This window comes from Mya arenaria, chromosome 11, assembly GCF_026914265.1.
Source record: "Mya arenaria isolate MELC-2E11 chromosome 11, ASM2691426v1".
Classification (NCBI taxonomy): Eukaryota; Metazoa; Mollusca; class Bivalvia; order Myida; family Myidae; genus Mya; species Mya arenaria.
This window is the reverse complement of record NC_069132.1, coordinates 7818804-7839944: the sequence shown is the minus strand read 5'-3', so window position 1 is coordinate 7839944 and position 21141 is coordinate 7818804. Positions and strand designations below refer to the sequence as shown.

Below are 21141 nucleotides of genomic sequence, written 5' to 3'. Positions count from 1 at the left end.
TGGGGTCAAAATTGACCCCGCCCTGGGGGGTCATGGGTATACTTGATATGTTTATAGTTAAAACTTCAAAAATCTTCTCCTCTGAACTTACTTGGACTAGAGCTTAGATATTTGGCATGATTCATCGTCTAGTGGACCTCTACAAAGATTGTTCAAATTATGGCCTTTGGGTCAAAATTGGCCCCGCCCCGGGGGGTCATGGGTTTTCGCTATATGTTTATAGTAAATAAAATCAAAAATCTCTTCTGAACTTACGTTGCTTAGAGCTTAGATATTTGGCATGATTCATCGTCTAGTGGACCTCTACAAAGATTGTTCAAAATTGGCCCCGCCCCGGGGGGTCATGGGTTTTCTCTATATGTTTATAGTTAAAACTTCAAAAATCTTCTCCTCTGAACTTACTTGGACTAGAGCTTAGATATTTGGCATGATTCATCATCTAGTGGACCTCTACAAAGATTGTTCAAATTATGGCCTTGGGGTCAAAATTGGCCCCGCCCCCTTGGGGGGTCATGGGTTTTCTCTATATGTTTATAGTGAAAACTTCAAAAATCATCTCCTCTGAACTTACGTGGCTTAGAGCTTAGATATTTGGCATGATTCATCGTATAGTGGACCTCTACAAAGTTTGTTCAAATTATGGCCCTGGGGTCAACATTGGCCACACCCCGAGGCTAATGGTTTTTCTCTATATGGGTTATAGTGAAAACTTAAAAAATCTTCTCCGAACTCACAAAGACAAATAACGTCTTAATTTAAACTGGATAACATATTTAGTACACATACCAATTTTCAATATGGGCCACATACAACAATTAATTACAAATATACATATATAGATACACACGTAAAATCAAGTAGTGACAAGAGCTTAGATATTTGGCATGATATACCATCTAGTTGACTTGTACCAATATTGTTCAATCTTTGGCTCTGGGGTCAAAAAATGGCCCCACCCGGGCGGTCATGGGTTTCCTTATATATGTATATGATGAAAACTTAAGTAATCTTCTTCTCCGAAACCAAAAGGCGAAGGCCTTAGATATTTGGTATGAAGCATCGTTTATCGGACCACTATTAAGATTGTTCAAACTTTAGCCCTGGGGTCAAAATTGGCCACGCCCCGTGTTCATAGGCTTAGGTTTTCAATATTTGTATATAATGGAAGAATGTGCAATATATGACAGGTGAGCGATTCAGGGCCATTTGGCCCTCTTGTTGAATTAATGTGCCCTTGAACGTTATTTTTACGCTGGTTATATAGGGGTGAAAATATTTGAAACCTTTTTCGTTCCACCAAAGAGTAGCGGTACATGTTCAGACTGTTGTCTTGCTAAATAGAGGGTTCACATTTAAACATAACCAAATACCATTTATCAGTATACTAATTAATTAGCGGATCTTGAAGAATTATATTAGTTTCTAATAACAGGAGTATAACTTTTGTTTCAGATGCCGTTTGCTCGCTACATATCACGGACTAATGTAAACTACATTAAGCGCTACTGTATAGACAAGGTGTACAGAAAAAAGAAGGTGGGGGGCTTCCATCCAAGGGAACTAACTGAGTGTGCCTTCGACATTGTCACAAATTCATTTAGGTGAGCATTTACTTGTAAAATAATTTCACATTGTACAGTGCACTGATTTGATGATTTTGCTCATTTCAAGTATAGTTAAATGTAAATTGTGTAGTGGAAAGTTTAGTGTACAGTATAATTTGTTCTTCATCTATTTGAAGAGTGATTTATTTTTAGGTTCATCAAAATGTTATTTTTTTCCTGTATGGCATGATATTGTAGGGTAATTGTATATTGTACATAACTTCTTTGTTAATTTTTAGCTCACCTGAGCACTTTGTGCTAAAGAATGAGTTATTGTGATAGGGGACTGTCTGTCATCATCTGTTGTCAACATTTTCCTTCAAACAACTTCTCCTTATAAACCACTAGGCCATTTGTAACCAAATTTTACAGGAATTTCCCTTGGATGGTCCTCTTTCAGATTCCTTAAAATTAAAAATGGTTCCATGTAGATCTCTTGTTGCCAGAAAGAAAAATCTTCTTCTCAGAACCTGTTGCCTGATTTCAAAATAATTTCACTGAAATGTTTCTATGGTGGTCTTGAATCAGATTCTTTAAGCCATGTCATTTGGTTAAAAACTTGGAAGACAGGGGGCAGGACTTGTTTTCACTATGACATTAAAACTTCAAAAATAATCTCAGAAACCGCTGGCCAGATTTCAAAATTTTCACAGAAATGCTCCTAGTCCTGCAAATAGAGCTGACTCGTCTTTGGTGGTTGATTTTGAGAGTTATCTTTCTTTTTTGGTATTTATTTTGTTTCAATAGGTTAGTCAGTGATGCGAAATAAAGTTTTTAATTTTGACAACAGGAAATGCTCTTCAATGTAGACCTTTGATGTAGCCTTATTTAGTGATTCTCCTCCAAAAACATTCAAATTGTAGTGTCATTTTAATCAGGTGACTGATATTGGACCGTGTTGGCCTCTTGTTTCTGTATGGCATGATATCGTAGCCTGATAGTACATTGTAGATTTTTCTGCTTCAAAACAAATCAAAGTAAGTTTTATTTGATGACAATATTAGACCATTATTAACTGAAAATTTGTTTGCAGTTTGATACCAGATGGTGAAGTGATTGTGGTGGTGCAGGACATCATCAATGAGTTCCCTCCCCTCCAACAACGCAACTACTATGTGAAGCTCCACCATACATCCCTTGTCACTGCCTCACTGCTACATGTTGGTGTGCCCGAGTCACAACATGGGGAGGTGGTACGGGCGCTAGTGGCGGTCAGGGTATGTATTGAACAGCACCTTCTTGGCCAAATAAACGTGCCTATGTGAATCATGTTGGCTTGCCATAGTCATACAACTAGGGAGGCGGTCGAGGCACTGGAGGTGGTGCATGATGCATTAGGCTACATGTTCTTCATTGATATGGGGTTAATTTGTTCACCATTTGATTGTATCCCAAAACGCTGTTTAATATGTTAGTGACAAGTAAACATGTATGGTAGAACTTAAGTTAGGCAAAATAAGGAAGCTAAAAAAATTCACCAAAAAAATTTAAACTAGTAGTTTATTTTCAGCGGGATAGCAAGTCACGACTGGCCACCCTAAGCCAGTTTGAGTTGTCAGAACAGTCGGCCCAGATGTTATTGACTCTGCTTGAAACTGAGGGGCCAATTCACAAAGTCCAGAGCATCCTTCGCATGCTTACGAAGGCTAAGGGAGAGGTAGGTACTTCATCATAAACATTAATTAAAAAAGCAATCTCAGTCAATATTTTGTGTGTTGGACATTGCTTAATACATCATTAATGGTAAATTAAAGTTATTAAAGATTGAAGACTCGTTAACGTAGAGCTACATGTATATTCTCGCGATTTAATAACTGTGCATGTATGTGTAATGTTCGTCATAGTCAATGCTTAAGAAACAAAAAGATTCTTATAAATGACTTAAAAACAGTTTACTTTTGTCATTACATGTACTTCATATATAGCAAGACTATATGTTGCTATGAAGTTAATTGTGCTCAAGCTATACCATATATAACTTCCCTTGCAGGCAGCAACACTTGCCAAGACTGGTTTACATGAGATAGAGGCTGTCAAGACCAGCGCTGAAAACCTGGGGCTCAAACTACCAGTAGGTCTTCATGTGAAAGTTATTGCATGGTATTTCGATTATAAGCCAGCATTTATTGACCATCAGACAATATGTCTTAACTATAACTTTTGTGTGTATCATGAAGGGAATAAAGATGATTGAAAATACATGTGCCTTCAATAATGATGTGGACAATATATCACAAATTTTAGTAGCCTGTTCTTTTTTTTAAAAGTCAGGGAATTGGATTTTCTTGGTGTTGACATCATTTTTGTTTCGCATAACCATTGTCCTTGGCTTGGCTATCACTCAAAAACTATTGAAATGAACTTGGTACACATGTTGCCAGAGACAATATGCACATTAAAAGTAAGGCCAATAACTCTTTCTTGAACAATTTTTGAGTTATGTTCCCTGTTTGACTTACAAAATCAACAACAGGATATTATGGTTGTTCATTACACACCTCTCTTGTTAATAATGTTATGTGTAACTACTGAAGTACAAAACTTGAAGCTATAATTTCTAATATATGAATTCAAATGACATATTTACTTGACAAGCTCTGCCTTGTTTGCAGGTGATTGTGAGTGTGGGCGGCATGTACACCACACCTCTATACAGGGGAGTCACGTTTCAAGTAGCGTATGATGTCATGCACAAGAAGAAAACCGTCTGCGAGGTGCTGGCTGCTGGGGGACGCTTTAATCACCTGGTTAGTGGTGAATTTACCATGAGTTTTACACTTTAACATGCTTTAAAAATTAGTATCATACGGTTTCTGCACCATTTTATTTCAGATATTTATCATACTTTCATCTGCTGATGCTTGATAATTGAAAAGTGCATGGATTACAGGGATAATACACATTTTTGAGGGTGTAAACATTCACGTTTTTTCTAATGTTTTCTTGCTGTTTCAGACAGATTTTTGAAAAATATTTGCATCCCTTGAACGGGCGTTAATGAGATAATTTATGAAATAATTTTTATTTGTTGTTTGTCAGTACTTCATGTAACAATATGGAATTGCCATCATTGTCAGCAAGAGTTTTGAAGCAACAATTGTTCGTGACTCATTTCTAAACTTCAGTACAGTTTTGTTTGTGTTTCAGATAGAGCAGTTTGAGAGTCGACACAGGAAGGCCGACTCACGGCAGTCTGCTGTGGGTGTCAGCATCACCTTTGAGAAAATTGTCCAGGCCATGTTAGAACAACAGGATGTGAGTAGTATTATACAAATATTGAAATATACTGAAGCTACGTGAAGAAAATTTTTATCCAAGTCATTATGAGGATTCAGGAGAGTTACTTAATGCTTGAAGGTTATATTTTTCTCATTTTAAGCTTATGTTTGTAAACAGAATGACTTTTGGTGTAGTAGTCTCTTCACAATTCTGTTCAACCACGTTGTGTTCAATTAAAGTGCTTATGCCAAAAAGTGCTTATGATGTGTTCGTATGATTGACAAAGACGACATTGCAGTAGCATAAATATTGTAGAATATTTAAAACAAACACAGGCTTCCTTTCAGTTCCAACCTCCCAGTGCTTATGATGTGCTGGTGTGTACTATAGGGCATCAACCCATGTTGAAGGAGAGGATGGCCCTTGTTCGCGACATGTGGAGGGCAGGGCTCAAAGCAGAAATACTGCATGAGACATTAGAGGTGAGTAAGGACTGTAAATAGGTTATTGGTTAGATCAGGGGCCAAAGCCTTTCACATCCGTACTGCTTTCTAAACAGGAAACCCAACAGTGATTCTATAACTTATCTGTTTTCCTATTAACGATCAAGGCATAAACTATTAGCAACTACTAAAAACCTAAAACATAATATGAGCCGCATTGCACGGTTTTGGGCCTTCGGACATATAATTGCTATTATTATGTTTTAAGGTATTTGAATTAAATGACATTTCAAGAAGTAATTCTGAACATTTCATGATGATATCACTTCAATTGGGTAAGATATGTGTTTACAAGTGAGACCATGTATTGCGCATTTTGAATACTAAATTTGACATCATTCACATAAGGTTGATACGAAAGAACATTATTCTTAACACAGAATCTTTAAGGAACATAAATTAAGAAAGAAATGATGATTAATTTTTGTACTTTTAACACATTGTGCCGATTTAAACACAGACTATGAATGCAGTCAAAATAATTCGGAACAAAATTCATGGTTGCTATGGAAACATGAGTAAACCAATGGTAATAAATCGTCGACAAAATGATGCACCAATGACAAACCTTAAAAAGAAAGAAGTTTGGAAGAAATTGATAACATAGACAAAATCATTATTTTTGACATTTTCATTTATGATTATTTCATTTGTAATATTTATGTCTGAAGGCCCAAATTCGCACGATGCGCCACATTTCTTATTACTGTCGCATTACACTAATCTTAAAAGTCATGGCTTTCAAACATGTCTTTTTCAAGACAAGCAGTCAAAACATCTCCAATATTTTGTATACAAGGTTTTTTTTATATAGATTTTATGCAACCCGCAATAGATACAAAAATTGCATTGTTATAAGCCAACATAATATGCCACCATGTACACATATGCATTTCTCTGATCCTTCTATCCATTGTTTAAAACCGTCAGAGTAGTCTGCTCTTTGTGCATGTTCAAGGCGCTGACACATTTTACTTGAAGCATCATTTCCAGTATTATATATATGCCCTTTAAGCCTGTCTTTGAAACTATACATAGGAAAACATAATTATGACAACAATTTGATTAAATGATTAATAAGTTTTACCACAATTTCATTTATATATGTCCAGCAATTACACCACACCTTTATTTTTATTGCCCTGGGATTTGCTCTATACCTGGTAAAGGCCCTTTCTAGGTTCAATTGTCTTAGTCAGAATAATATGGTAAATGTTCTCCCTTCTGACATTCCTACCTCACACATGGTAGCTCAGTTCCATCATCATACTTTAAAATTACATTGCTTTCCATTGCTACATCAATTTTTAGGAAAAGTTCATGTGTAGTAGATTATGTTCACGTAGAAGATTTGAGTAAAATGGGATATTCAAGCATGTTATTTAATTCAACATAACTTCTAAGTACCCTTGTACATATAAATGATGCTGTGTGTTTATTAGGGTCAGGAAGAGATCCAGGATTTCTGCCGAGCCCAGGGAATCTCCCAGCTGGTCATATTGAAGGATACAGAAGGATCTACTGTGAAGGTGAGAAAGCGTGCGGGCGTGAAAGAAAAGTGATGTTTACATTGATCTTTTTGACAGTCTGTCTTATGCTGAGGCATGAAGATAAAGTTAAATTGTGCTACGTATTGTAATCGGCCCTAATTGTATTTCTTCTATTAATGATTAATATTTAAAATTATATTTTGATATCCTCCCACTCCAGGTTCGAACAATAGAGAAGGAAAGGATTACAGAGAAGGTCGTGGCTGTCAGTGCCCTGGTGGAGTTTCTACAGCAGAAGATACACACAGTAGACAGGTAGGGGAAGGGAGGGGTCAAGTGGGATATACACAGTAGGCAGGTAGGGGAAGGGAGGGGTCAAATGGGAAATACACAGTAGACAGATAGGGGAAGGGAGGGGGTCAAGTGGGAAATACACAGTAGACAAATAGGGGAAGGGAGGGGTCAAATGGGAAATACACAGTAGACAGGTAGGGGAAGGGAGGGGTCAAGTGGGATATACACAGTAGGCAGGTAGGGGAAGGGAGGGGTCAAATGGGAAATACACAGTAGACAGATAGGGGAAGGGGAAATACACAGTAGACAGATAGGGGAAGGGAGGGGGTCAAGTGGGAAATACACAGTAGACAGATAGGGGAAGGGAGGGGGGTCAAGTGGGATATACACAGTAGAAAGGTAGGGGAAGGGATGGGGGTCAAGTGGGAAATACCAAGTAGACAGGTAGGGGGAGGGAGGGGGTCAAGTGGGAAATACACAGTAGACAGGTAGGGGAAGGGAGGGGGTCAAGTGGGATATATACACAGTAGACAGATAGGGGAAGGGAGGGGGTCAAGTGGGATATATACACAGTAGACAGTTAGGGGGAGGGAGGGGGTCAAGTGGGAAATACACAGTAGACAGGTAGGGGGAGGGAGGGGGTCAAGTGGGAAATACACAGTAGACAGGTAGGGGAAGGGAGGGGGTCAAGTGGGATATATACACAGTAGACAGTTAGGGGGAGGGAGGGGGTCAAGTGGGAAATACACAGTAGACAGGTAGGGGGAGGGAGGGGGTCAAGTGGGATACACACAGTAGACAGGTAGGGAAAGAAAGGGGGTCAAGTGAGAAATACACAGTAGACGGATAGGGGAAGGGAAGGGGACAAGTGGGAAATACACAGTAGACAGGTAGGGGGAGAAAGGGGGTCAAGTGAGAAATACACAGTAGACAGGTAGGGGAAGGGAAGGGGACAAGTGGGAAATACACAGTAGACAGGTAGGGGGAGAAAGGGGGTCAAGTGGGAAATACACAGTAGACAGGTAGGGGAAGGGAAGGGGTCAAGTGTGAAATACACAGCAGACAGTTAGGGGGAGGGAGGGGGTCAAGTGGGAAACACACAGTAGACAGGTAGGGGGAGGGAGGGGGTCGAGTGGGAAATACACAGTAGACAGGTAGGGGAAGGGAGGAAATCAAACAAGACGAAGTGTACACCCATTGAAGGCAGTTTGTTTATGGATCCTCTATAATTGATAAAGTGATACATATATGAACAAATGTTTTCACTCGACATTAAAGTAAACAAAACAGTTTTTTTTTAAGAAATACATACTTGAACACATTAAGCTGGGGGGTTTATCTTTGGGTATGAAAATGTAAGGTATGATCCTTAACTTCTACAATGTACATGTTTATACTCATACCCACATACCAAAATGTAGGCAAACATGATATACTTTCAGAGTACATGATGATGTGCCCCGGTGTTGTGACACTGACTGTACATATATATTAAGTGAAAGTGTTATTATCAAAGTACTCACAGTTGTCATGTCAAATTTGTTGTTGTCCGCGATGGGGTAACTTAATTTTAAACCCAATTATAGACACGAGTTTACTTTGTAGAAATACCCCACCCGGCATTTCGTTTACTGTTTCCTGCTAATCCAACGTATATTCCGATTTAGAACATGCAAGCAACTTAGCTATATTGTGTAACAGACTTATAAGACTTCATTTCATAAGCTTCTTACTTTTAAAACATGAGAAATATCACGTAATTTTGTCTGTTTCATAGCAACTTATTGCAATATCATAGTCAGCCATATTGTTTCATTGATTTTTGACATTTACGTCACATCCTTTTTACCAAGGTTGCTATAACCGCGAAGTTTAAACTCATGAGGTTGATAATTTTTACCTTGTATTGTAATTTGCTTTGCTTTAGCCCTGAAAACTTAAGGCGAAAATGTATATTCTAGCATAACTATCTTAATAGCCATATTTTCAGCGGTTCTATTTTTAGACCGATCAAAGTTTTATTAGTCGATTCAATTTTAGGCGATCGATCGCATTTTCCTAGATCAATCAGCTGTAGTCGATGCGCTTTTTTGGTGTCGATCTACGAGTCGATGCAATAGTCTGCATCAGGCATATATAAGGAGCGTAGATTTTTGCTCAGGAGTTCTCCAGTTTTCTTTCGTGGCGGAAGCCTGCGTTTAACATCTCGGCATTTTTTCAAAGTAATTATAGCATAAAAGAATCAAGAAATATTAAAGAACATTAGTTAAATAATAAGTGGAACCGTTTTACAACGTTTAAGTAATTTATAAGATTTTGCTAAGGTTTTATTAACATTTTATCAATTTAAGGCGTTTGATGTTTTAGTGTTTGATTGACAGGGAAATAAAACTGCTTTAGTCATAAACTATAACAACATTTTAACCTTTCTCAAAATGACGGTTTTACCATGCATGCTTTCTTGTTGATGTTAACATAGTAAACTGAATAAATATTTTAACGGTTATTATTATACCCCCCAAAACAAAGTTTGGGGGGGGGTATACTGGAATCGGGTTGTCCGTCTGTCCGTCTGTCTGTCTGTCCGTCTGTCCGTCCGTTTTTTTTTGTCCGGGATTCATCTTTGTCGTTATTGAACAAATCTTTTTCAAACTTTCAAATATTAATGACCATGATGTAAACCTGTGCCTCCGTGGATTTGGTCAGAGTCGCATGATCCTGAGTGGAGTTGTGGCCCCTTAATGAGTTAAATTGGGCAAAATTAGCTTTGTCCAGGATTCTTCTTTGAAGCTATTGAGCAAATCTTTTTCAAACTTTCAAATATTAATGGCCATGATGTAAACCTTTGCCTCCATGAATTTGGTGGGAGTCACATGATCCTGAGTGGAGTTGTGGCCCCTTAATGAGTTAAATTGGGTAAAATTAGTTTTGTTCGTCCTACTCCTTCGTCATTTTTGAATGAATCTTTTTCAAACTTTTAGCCATGGTGAGAACATTTGCCCCTGTGATTGTGGTTGGAATCACATGATCATGTCTCCAATTATGGACCCTGAATAAGTTAAAATAGGCAAAAATTATACAGCTTTGTCTAGCCTATAATCCTTGGTCATTTTTTCTCATTTTTTCTATAAATCTTTTTCAAACTTTCAGATGTCAATGACCATGATATGAACTGTTGAATATGTGATTTGGTGCACCTGTATTAATCAGAATGTTTGCATGGCCTTAAAAAGACCTTTAATTGATTTTGTCCTTAAAAAGACCATCAAAAGTCCTGAAGTTAGGTGCATACAGGCCTTAAATTTGTTACAATATTCGCTTTGGTGGCCTACTCCTTTGTCATTTTTCAATATATTTTTCTCAAACTTTCAGCTATCCATGACCATGATGTGAACCTTTGTATATGTGATTTTGTGCACCTGTATTTTTTCCTTGGTACTCATGTGTGGGGGGGAGGTGGTGGGGGTGGGTAAACAGAAATTGGGTTGGCAGACTGTCAAATTCACCCGTCCACCTTCATTTTGGAATATCCTGTCAGGAGTCATGACCCCTTTATGGTGAAAATGAGAGAAATAGGTTTGTTATCTCCCCTGAGGTGGGTGGGAGTGGGGTAATATTCGCTTTGGTGGCCTACTCCTTTGTCATTTTTCATCATGACCCCTTTATGGTGAAAATGAGAGAAACAGGTTTGTTATCTCCCCTGAGGTGGGTGGGAGTGGGGTAATATTCGCTTTGGTAGCCTACTCCTTTGTCATTTTTCAATATATCTCAAACTTTCAGATATCCATGACCATTATGTGAACCTTTGTATATGTGATTTTTTACACCTGTATTATTTCCTTGGTACTCATGTGTGGGGGGGTGGGGGTGGGTAAACAGAAATTGGGTTGGCAGACTGCCAAATTCACCCGTCCACCTTCATTTTGGAATATCCTGCCAGGAGTCATGACCCCTTTATGGTGAAAATGAGAGAAACAACAAACTTTCAGATATCCATGGATATCCATGACCATTATGTGAACCTTTGTATATGTGATTTTTTACACCTGTATTATTTCCTTGGTACTCATGTGTGGGGGGGTGGGGGTGGGTAAACAGAAATTGGGTTGGCAGACTGCCAAATTCACCCGTCCACCTTCATTTTGGAATATCACAGGGAAGGGTTGGGTGGTATTCGTTAGCCTTTGGCTTACAGTTCTAGTTGTTTGTGACTTATCACCCGGATGTCAGCCTAAAGTCCGCGCCAGAACTGTAATACACGTAGGGCCAGAGCTAGCCCACTACAATATTTGTGTTTTTCAGTGAGAGCAAGCCCAGTGCTGTTGGTTCTGGCAGCAACAAGTCCTTCCCTCATGTTTCATCCGGCCAGGATATCTTCAGCCAGTCAGGGTCAGGAAACATTTCCGGAAACTTCAGTTTCATACTGGAGGCAAACACCAAGATGGCCTCCAACACTAAGAAGAAACATGAGGCTCAGGTGACAAGATGTACTTGGTGTTGCATAGCAACATGCGTGCTTTAAATTAAAAAGAATCATGCTGTTTTATGCATTTGGTACACTTTCATATAGAAAGTGCTGCAAAGTGGCCAATGACAAAATTCTTGATAATTATTTAATTATTCATGTGTAATAATGCTAGCTGATTAAAAAAAATAATGGCATTAAAAAAAACAGGTAAAAATTAACACCAAACAATATAAGTGTAAAGTTACAACAAGCTGTTGCTCTTTTTTTTATACCTCCGAAGGTGGGCATATTGAAATTAAGATTGTCATACACAGAGGGATTTTAAAATGAATTGGCACATGTATTTGGTACATAAAGGGAATGTGGCATGTGCAAGACCCACATCCCTACTTCAAAATTCAGGGTCAAACATAGATTTATAACTATGGAACGCTGCATATATGCACTTTGATAAAGTTGTTCATGTTTGGGCTTTAATTTTGTCGCACCAGGAGAGATTTTAAAATTATGTCACATGTTTAAGGTATAAAAAGGCAATGTGTCTGTTCAACCAGCGGTCAAGGTCACACTTATAGGCTAATCTTTATGGTTTGATGCATATGAGCTTATAGAGAAAAAGCATTCCTTTTTGGGCTGTAATCTTGTCATGCAGAGGTTATGCCCCTGACGACCCTGAAGATGAGCATGTTAAAATTATGCTGTTTATCTGTGCATCTGTCTGTCCTTTGGCTTTTTCTGTTTATGCACAGTTACATTGTCATGCATGAAGAGATTGAACAATAACTTGGCACATTTCTTTGATTCATAAAGTGCAGGACTCATCTCGGGGTCATACACAAAACTTGTTGTATGTCTCATGAGCAGAACTCATGTACATGTACCTACTTCATCACACCCCCACATTTAGGGTCAACCATCATGTGATCTGGCATATGCATAAAAAAAAAGATGACTGCGTTCCTAAAGTCTTATTACCATGTATTAATCTACAGATTGTGTCACGGGTGACGCTGTGTTTCCCCTGGCTCAAGTGCCTGGAGGTTGTTGCCTTGGAGATGTCACTGTCCGCCATCAAAATCATCACCGCATTCATTGACGTATGTATACTTGAGGAATAGATGAATTTGCGCTTTTTTGATAAATTTATCATTATCAATAATTATCAATTTATACTGTAAATGATGCATTGAACGAGGAACATTAAATCGTTTTGGGTAACTGTAATGTTACAGTGTAGAGGTTTTTTTGTAAAGTGATTGTGCTAATTCAAAATGATGATAATTCTTATCAAAATTAATTTCATTTCAGATTGATAATTCAGAGTCTGCATTTGAAAGTAGTATTGGTGCTATTGTTGAAAAGTATGTATGCATTTAAAAAGGTTCTGTATGATACTGAAATATTATAAAATAGGATTCTTCAGAAGAAGATTCGATTTATAGCTCAACAGTTTTCAGAACATCAGGAAGTCAAGTAGAGATACATATGTTGACTTGGTGCCTATGTGGTAAATCTTTAATCTTCACTTAACTCAAAATGACATTGAAATCAACATGATACACATGTTGCCAGAGAAGTAACGCACATGTAGAGCTTTAAAAATTGTTAAGTTATGCCCCTTGTTTCAATGAAAAATTACAACCATTAAGTGTTACCATTCACTCCGAGCACTTTTTTGTCTCACTAGATGTATTAAAGACTTAAGTTATATTTGTAAAGAAAATGGGTTTTTATTACCATATCAAGTTGCAATACAAAATGTAGTTGAATTTTTATCTTCAATATTTTAGTGTTACTGAACCTAGATTGTATATGCTTGATTTCCTGCAGATTGCCTCGATACAAAAAGTACATGAGCAAAATAATGGACCACATCCACCAGCTGGTGTTCAAAGACAAGTAAGTGTGACTGTTATCACTGGTCATTTACCATTCTACATGGCTGGACAACCATTTCACTCAATTACAGGGCTACTGATGTGTTTAAATAGTGAATTTCACTTTTATTGTAACAATTTAAGGACATATAGTATGGTTCATTTAAACAGTAAACATAATTGTAGGTATTTCCTCCACTTATTGTATACTTCCATACTGTTGTTCAATATTTCTACCTTTAGTTAACAAAGTGATAGTTGGAAAGTTTTCCTTACAGTTAAATTTGTAAGAACTGGGACTGATAACCAACACTTCACTGTTTATATATTGATGATGTCATGTTTCCTTACATATTTGTCTTCCTGTAGGTGTACCTGTATCGTGATGTACAGTATAAAGGATGAAAGAGTGAAGCTACTCACCACATCCTAACCCGCAACCCTTGCCAGAAAAACAATATTCACCATGGGCAAAAATGCGACCTTCACTGGCAGAAATACAACCTTCAAGGGGTTTCTCACAACAAAAACTGTCTTCTGCTGATATGATGGACAACATGTTTGACCAGCCAGGGCAATTGCAAAACAAAGACCTTCCCTGGCTTATGCACAAAGATGTTTGCCAAGTGCTAGGATGGAAGTTTGACCCATTTCCTTTTCATTTACGTCCTAAATCTATAAAATGCCAAACTGATTTTTATTGCACAGTTGAGCATATAAGATTAGGCTTCCTGAATTTGTTCCAAATAATAGGTTTTCATTGATTATAAAAAAATAAATCAAAAAATGATAAAACATTCAGGCTCAATATGTTAGTGAACATGGGCCCAGAGTTTGAGACTCAGGCTCTTAAAGATGTGTATCTGATCATAAAACAGGTTATTTGTAACAGATACTTTTACCATCATACCATCTGAGACCTTAGAGACTCTGATAATTCTGAGACCTTAGAGACTGATAATTCTGAGACCTTAGAGACTCTGAACCTTAGAGACTCTGAGACCTTAGTGACCCTCAGACCATAGTGACCCTCACACCTTAGTGACTCCCACACCTTAGTGACCCTCACACCTTAGTGACCCTCACACCATAGTGACCTTCACACCTTAGTGACCCTCACACCTTAGTGACCCTCACACCTTAGTGACCCTCACACCTTAGTTACTCTCAGATCTTAGTGACCCTCACACCTTAGTGACCCTCACACCTTAGTGACCCTCACACCTTAGTGACCCTCACACCTTATTGACCCTGATACCTTAGTTACTCTCACACCTTATTGACCCTCAGACCTTAGTGACCCTCACACCTTAGAGACTCTCAGACCTTTAAGATGCTTAGACCATAGAGACCCAGGATCTTAGGAACTCTGCCAGGGAGTGATCAAATTAAAATGTTTAATGGTCATCTTTGTATGTTTTAATGTTTTAATTCAATTTCTTAAATGCTAGTAATGTGCTGGTGCTTTTAGATCAAAAGCTTTTAGTGCTTGTTGGTTGATTGTAGTTTTAGGACTAGTTCATCGTTATAGATGCAGGACACACTGTTTTGAATGTGTTTTGATGACGCATCAGTTTTATCAAGGATAAAGTGTGATCAGTCCGAGATCTAGGTCAATCATTTCAAATGTGCCAGTAGTCTCCACATTGACAAAAACTGTGATCTTATTCATTCATATATAGTTATATACATGTACACATTGTTTATTGAAGTGCTATATGAAGAGTCAAACATAAACAAAAAATATGTGTTTCAAAGTGAATATCAGTATTTATAAAAGAAATATTTTGTACATATATATATTGAGTTACTGTTAACTATACATGCAGACTAAATATTAGATATTTTGTTTCATATTCCAAAATGCTTCATCAAAGATGACATTGAAGAAATGTAAGAATCATTAGAGCTTTATAGGGGGCATGGTGCAATGTAGGTAACATCATGTGTGTAGCTTGTCTGTTTTTGAAGAAAAAGTTGGATTTTTTTAGCCTTAGTGTTGTTGTTCCTGGTTTCGTTTAGCCTTGGGCATAACTCGAAACAATGTTCATAGCCAAGTTGATGTTGTTGTTGTGTCAGTGTCTTCGTGTGAAAGCTTAACATTGGACACTCACTCAAAAACAGTTAAAAGATATTCAAATGAAACTTGGTACACATGTTGCCAGAGACTATTTGTATCTGAACTGTAAGGCCAATAACTCTGGATATAATGATTGTAAAGTTATGCCCTTGTTTGAATAGAATACAAGAACAGATGAACAGTTCCATGGCGATCTTCTTAAGTTCAACAAGCTTTGGTTACACAGCGATCTTGTTAACAATTTATTGTTAATTTAGTTTGACAAATGTGGGTTTTTTCCTTGTAGAAAATATGTTTGAAGGATGTTATTAAACTGTAATATGAAATAGAATCATATGTAATATAATGTTCACTTCATTTAGTTGTAAACTTTCTGAATACATTTGGACAAAAGAGAAATAATGAATAAAATGAAAATTATTCAATGTTCTTACTCTTAATTTTTCCTGATAAAGACTCCAGTGACCTCAGTCATATATTATTTTGAATAATATATATATATTTTTTTATCAAAATTTATTCAACTTTATACAACACCATGCAGAATGTTGGTTGTCTAGTTTATTATCGCATGGATGCATTGTTTTCAAAATGGTTAAAAATGCTTGTTTGTTAATTCTTGATTGAGAAATGTAGCCTTACAGTTCAAAAAAATAAATTTTCACCTACTTGATAAAGTACTTTAGATGCTCTCTGAATGACCGTCACTCACATGTATTCAATATCCACTGACATGTTAATATTATCCGAGTAGTATAACAGTAGTTCTGTTTTGTTTTCCGATAGATGTTGGTTTAGGTATTGATATGGGTTTTTTTTTCAATGTAAACGTATTAGAAATACTGGTTTGAAACCAAAACAGGTATTTGTAAGCATGGAAAGGTTTTCATTAAAGGAACTATTTTGTTCATGTTATTGTGATGAGCATTGTCAAGATATTGTCTTATAACTGCCGAGGTCAATATTGTGATATAGATGTGAGCTACAGGTCGGATCATTCTATTGTTTATCTTGACATTAACTTTGAAAATATCACACACACGCGGGGAAAGGTCTCTTGAATAACACGCTTCTACTTGATCAACAATACATTTTATTTTTATTATTATTATTATTATTATTATTATTATTATTATTATTATTATTATAATATCTTTATTTAGAGAAGGTATACACACATGACGCAATTACGGGTTCAGCCATAACAACATCATATTTACAATGTGGCCTTCTATTAAATAAATACAAAAATGAATAAGTAAATCATATAACATCTGCATCGCACTTTACTTTCTTATACAAGAATCATTCCGAACTATTGATGTTTTGAATATAATTATTCTATACACATCATGTTTAATTAACATAACAATTTAAGTCATTTCAATGTACAACATATACACGCTGACAGACACTCAATAAAACACAACTATTTATGAAACAACAGTTATTTCAATCTTTAACATAATGAAAAGATAATACACCTTTTTGTAACTAATGATATGCACATTTCAGTAGTTACGATTCAATATGCTGTTCCAGTATACCAATTTGAAAACATAGGTACTATCGAAAATTGGGATGAACAACTAGTTAGCAATGACCAATATTTTTCTTGAGACTCCATTGATGGAAATAAGAGAAAAGAACAATATCGTTTTATAGGTTTTTAAAAGAAAAGGAAAATACGGGTGAATTTGAGTTAGTTAAAGAGACAGAAGCCCTATATATAAACAACTTATTACCTGACAATGTCGAACATCTTCAATGTTTAAGTCTGAACTAGAACAGTTACGAAATGAGATTGTTGTACAACGTTTACGCCGCTTCATCCGTTCAAAACATTTCCATGGAGGTGCAACGAGGTAAGGTTATGTCAACGTTGAATGATTGCTTCAACTGAAACGAAACTAATGTTACCATAAAAACACTTGTTACATACGATTCGTACATACGAGACTGCGGTCGTCTTCCTCAGCACTATTAAAACTGATATACAAATATTTACAAACACCACATTAATGTATCATTAATGTTATAATAAAAGCCAAACTGAAAAGAGGCAGGATTAAAACATGATGTATGCCACACAGATTCCGTATATGGACATTCAAAGTCAGAGAAAATTTGACAATTTTTAAAACGATGTTTATTTCATCTCGTCTGAGCGTCGAATGACCAATTCAATACAAATGATCCATGGCGAAATTTTATTTACGCACGCATAACCAAGCCTGTTTCAAGTATAAATATATCATGTTCACGCTCTGCAAGCTCTCCAAAAACCGAGTATAAATTGGTAAACGCATTACCATAGTCATTGGTGCAAACTTGGACACTAAACTAAAAGGTATTTCACCTTTGTTTTTCCTTTTCTCTTTACATCTTTAACTTCACTTTATTACACGGTTTGTGAAAGAAAACAAGTTATTTCATACATAAATCTTTAATGTAGTTCGATCATAACCCATTTATATTCTACACTTAGTTCATTACATATTTACTTAATAGCATTGAAAATATCCATGACCTCGTGTAGAGGCAATTTCCGTTAATGACAGACTATTTACAATCGTATTGCTGTAATGAAAAATCAACAATAATTGTCTTAAGAAAAATACAATGAAAAGGTAATGCGAATTCCAAACTCGACTATTTCCTGATTTCAAACAATTACTTTGCAGCCCTGAATAACGTCTGTCTCATACAAACAAATGTAGTTTTTGTGAACTATTTTGATAAACGTTTGGACCAGAAATAAGTCAGTAGACAGCGCCTTTACTTTATTTTACAGTTCGAAACGAAAGCAAACGACAATGTACGGTCTGGACGAGAGCGGACAGAAGAAGGGCTTGCGTACTCGCGACGTCTGCTGCTTCCTTTTCGCAGGTGTTTTAATATTTGCCGGCGGAGTCGTCGGCGGAATATTTATCGGGATATACGCCTATCACGGTGGACCGTCCGGTGATGACGTCACAGTTGAATGTGTTATGGGAAAAGACGGCGGCACCGCGAGAACCACCCAGCAGACGACCACCCTCCCTGTTCACACCACTTCAGACCAGTCAGCAGATTGCGAGGTGTGCCCTAGACGTAACCCGTTTATACCGCAAACAGAGCAAGAAGTATTTGCCCCATTGAGTTCCACGGAAATGAAGACTGTTAGGGACTTCTTGATCTCTAAAGGTATTGTTACAGACGTGATTGGCGGAAATGTGACATTCACATCAAACTACATCACAGGGATTGACATTCATGCGCCTCCTAAGAAAGATGTGCTCGAATACAAGGATCGTAATGGGCGGTTTCCCGGGAGGCACGCTAAGGCCGTAGTGGTGCGGGGTGGAGCGTCCCCGCCGGATGTCATGGAGTTCATCGTCGGACCGCTTAATGGGGCCACACGTATGGAGTTGACAGAACTATCTTCTGCGGGAGAAAATGCGTTCACTGCCCGCGCTATTAACTTTTGGGAGATAGCTAAAATGGAGGAGGTTCTTAAACCAATACAGCAAGTGTTAGAACCGCTTGTTAAGGAAAGCTTTGATGGTGCCGACTTCAATGGTGGGGAGCTGTTTTGGTGGCCATATAATGGTCCGCCAGGCCTGAACCATGATGTAAGAGTAATTAATCTGAACGCACTATTTAATCCTGCCTACGTTTCTGGTGACTATCACTTACTTGACATGCTTCCACTGAGTTTAGACATTAACACAACAAGCCAAACTCCAAGTGAATGGACCATCTACAACATCCATTACCTCAACCAAGGGCCTTATTCCACCGCCCAGGAACTACTTGATGACTACAATGCAGGGACCATACGGAAAGTAAAACTACCTGCGGGGTATAGGGACACGCTAGTGCAGCGATTTACTGTGGGCAGGGATACGTCTCGGCCACTCCGAGTGCACGCGGACATGCCTCCACCGCGGACGTATGAACCGAAAGGACCGCGATATACAATCAAAGGTCACCGTATAAATTGGATGGGTTGGGAATTTGATATAACCACTCGGATGATGCGGGGCCCAGCTTTGTTTGATGTTCGATTTCAGAACAACAAAATTGCTTATGAGATATCCCTTAATGACATAGTGCTACAGTACGGGAGCGACAGTTTTGAACGGTCGAATACATTTTACACGGACGCAACCTATGGCATCGGTTACTACACCGGAACAATAAAGGGCGTGGATTGCCCGGAACACGGTACCCTGTTAGAAACATCATTTTACGACTACTACAGCGGTGAAGCGGTCACCAGTCGCTCTATTTGTGTTTTTGAAAGTGACGGGGAGGGTCCGGCCTGGCGGCACAAGTCAAACAGCTACCAGGGGGGCCTCCGCGACTCGTTCTTGGTCGTACGTATACCAGGGACCATCGTTAACTACGACTACATCACAGAGTTTCACTTCAAGCTAAACGGCCAGCTGCAGACCAAACTTGTCGCCACCGGCCACATCCAGACCGCCTTCTGGGATGCCGAAAACCCAAACCACGGTAATAAAAACACAGACGACAGCCCGGAGGCAAGGGACCCGTTTGGGTTCAGGGTTTCTGACTTTGCTCAGGGATTGATTCACAATCATCTATTTGGATTTAAGGTTGATATGGATGTGGTCGACGCAAATAACAGTTTCGAGGTGATTCACTTAAAATCAGGAGATGTTGTGGACGCTTTCAAGAAAATGAATCCAACTGTGAGCAAGAAACCGGATTACTTTAGATATAATGTTACTCAATATGTTGAATACGAAACAGTTCAGACGGAAAGTGGCTACAAGGCAAATCCATTGGAGCCCAAATACTGGACTATAGTGAATGAAAACTATAGAAACCATTGGGGCGCCAAGCGAGGCTATCTGATTTCACCAATGGCAACATCCACCCAAACACAAGTGGACTCCCATCCTACCCTCGGCGCTGTATCATTTACAAAGTATAATTGTGCGGTCTCAAAGCGGAAAGAAAGCGAACAGTTCCTTGACTCATTATTCGATGGCTTCCGGTTGGATTCTCCTAGAGGTGATTTCAGTCGAATACTGGATGGCGAAAATATTGTTAACGAGGACTTGGTTGCCTGGGTAACCGTGGGTTTCGTGCACATTCCTAGCTCAGAAGATGTCCCGATGACGGTTGCGGTGGAAACAGGATTCACCCTGAAGCCGTATAACTTCTTTGACCGGACGGAAATCTTCGATGTTCCACAAACATACACTGGCGAGTACGGACTTGACGAATCACCGCCGGATTTTAGAAAGTGTCGGGAAACGGATTGACAATGATCAAGCGACTTAAAATGGCTGGTTAACTTTTGTGAAACTTATTTTTTTTTAAATGCATTGAAACTGCTTTTATCTAGGTAATCATCTACAGTGATTTGTTAGAAATGAGCCCCTGCTTTCAAATGACCTGTAAAACATTTAGTGACCTTTAACCTATTTTGTATATATAAGGGGTCACTTCTACCACTGATCTAGCATAAAATGGCTATGCATTACTGCATTACGCGCCAGTTGAAAAATGTACGAATATCTCAATTATGAATCTTTTCAACCCAATGCTTTTGCAAACAAATATTTATTATAATTAAATTTCTGTATATA

At 38.0% G+C, this 21141-nt stretch overlaps 2 protein-coding genes across 4 annotated transcripts in view; both read left to right on the top strand.

The window, feature by feature from the left end:
• The window catches only part of LOC128208275 (eIF-2-alpha kinase GCN2-like), a 44942-nt gene extending 28982 nt beyond the window's left edge, over positions 1-15960 (top strand). For all 3 annotated transcript variants that reach the window (XM_052911791.1, XM_052911790.1, XM_052911792.1), the window contains 14 exons: positions 1453-1601; positions 2638-2821; positions 3115-3261; positions 3595-3675; positions 4217-4351; positions 4752-4859; positions 5171-5305; positions 6769-6855; positions 7037-7131; positions 11413-11587; positions 12571-12675; positions 12887-12939; positions 13409-13477; positions 13825-15960. In XM_052911791.1, coding sequence (XP_052767751.1) covers positions 1453-1601; positions 2638-2821; positions 3115-3261; positions 3595-3675; positions 4217-4351; positions 4752-4859; positions 5171-5305; positions 6769-6855; positions 7037-7131; positions 11413-11587; positions 12571-12675; positions 12887-12939; positions 13409-13477; positions 13825-13888 — 1587 coding nt within the window. In that variant the 3' untranslated portion in view covers positions 13889-15960. The remainder of the gene's footprint in view (positions 1-1452; positions 1602-2637; positions 2822-3114; positions 3262-3594; positions 3676-4216; positions 4352-4751; positions 4860-5170; positions 5306-6768; positions 6856-7036; positions 7132-11412; positions 11588-12570; positions 12676-12886; positions 12940-13408; positions 13478-13824) is intronic.
• A 1881-nt stretch (positions 15961-17841) lies between these two features.
• LOC128209151 (membrane primary amine oxidase-like) lies at positions 17842-21141 on the top strand. Its single transcript, XM_052913050.1, has 2 exons — positions 17842-17885; positions 18330-21141. Exon 2 carries the CDS (start codon positions 18352-18354, stop codon positions 20812-20814), a length of 2463 nt encoding a protein of 820 aa, XP_052769010.1. The 5' UTR covers positions 17842-17885; positions 18330-18351; the 3' UTR covers positions 20815-21141.

Excerpts from the sequence above, each read along its gene's own strand:
- LOC128209151 (XM_052913050.1), top strand. The coding sequence starts at position 18,352 with ATGTACGGTCTGGACGAGAGCGGACAGAAGAAGGGCTTGCGTACTCGC.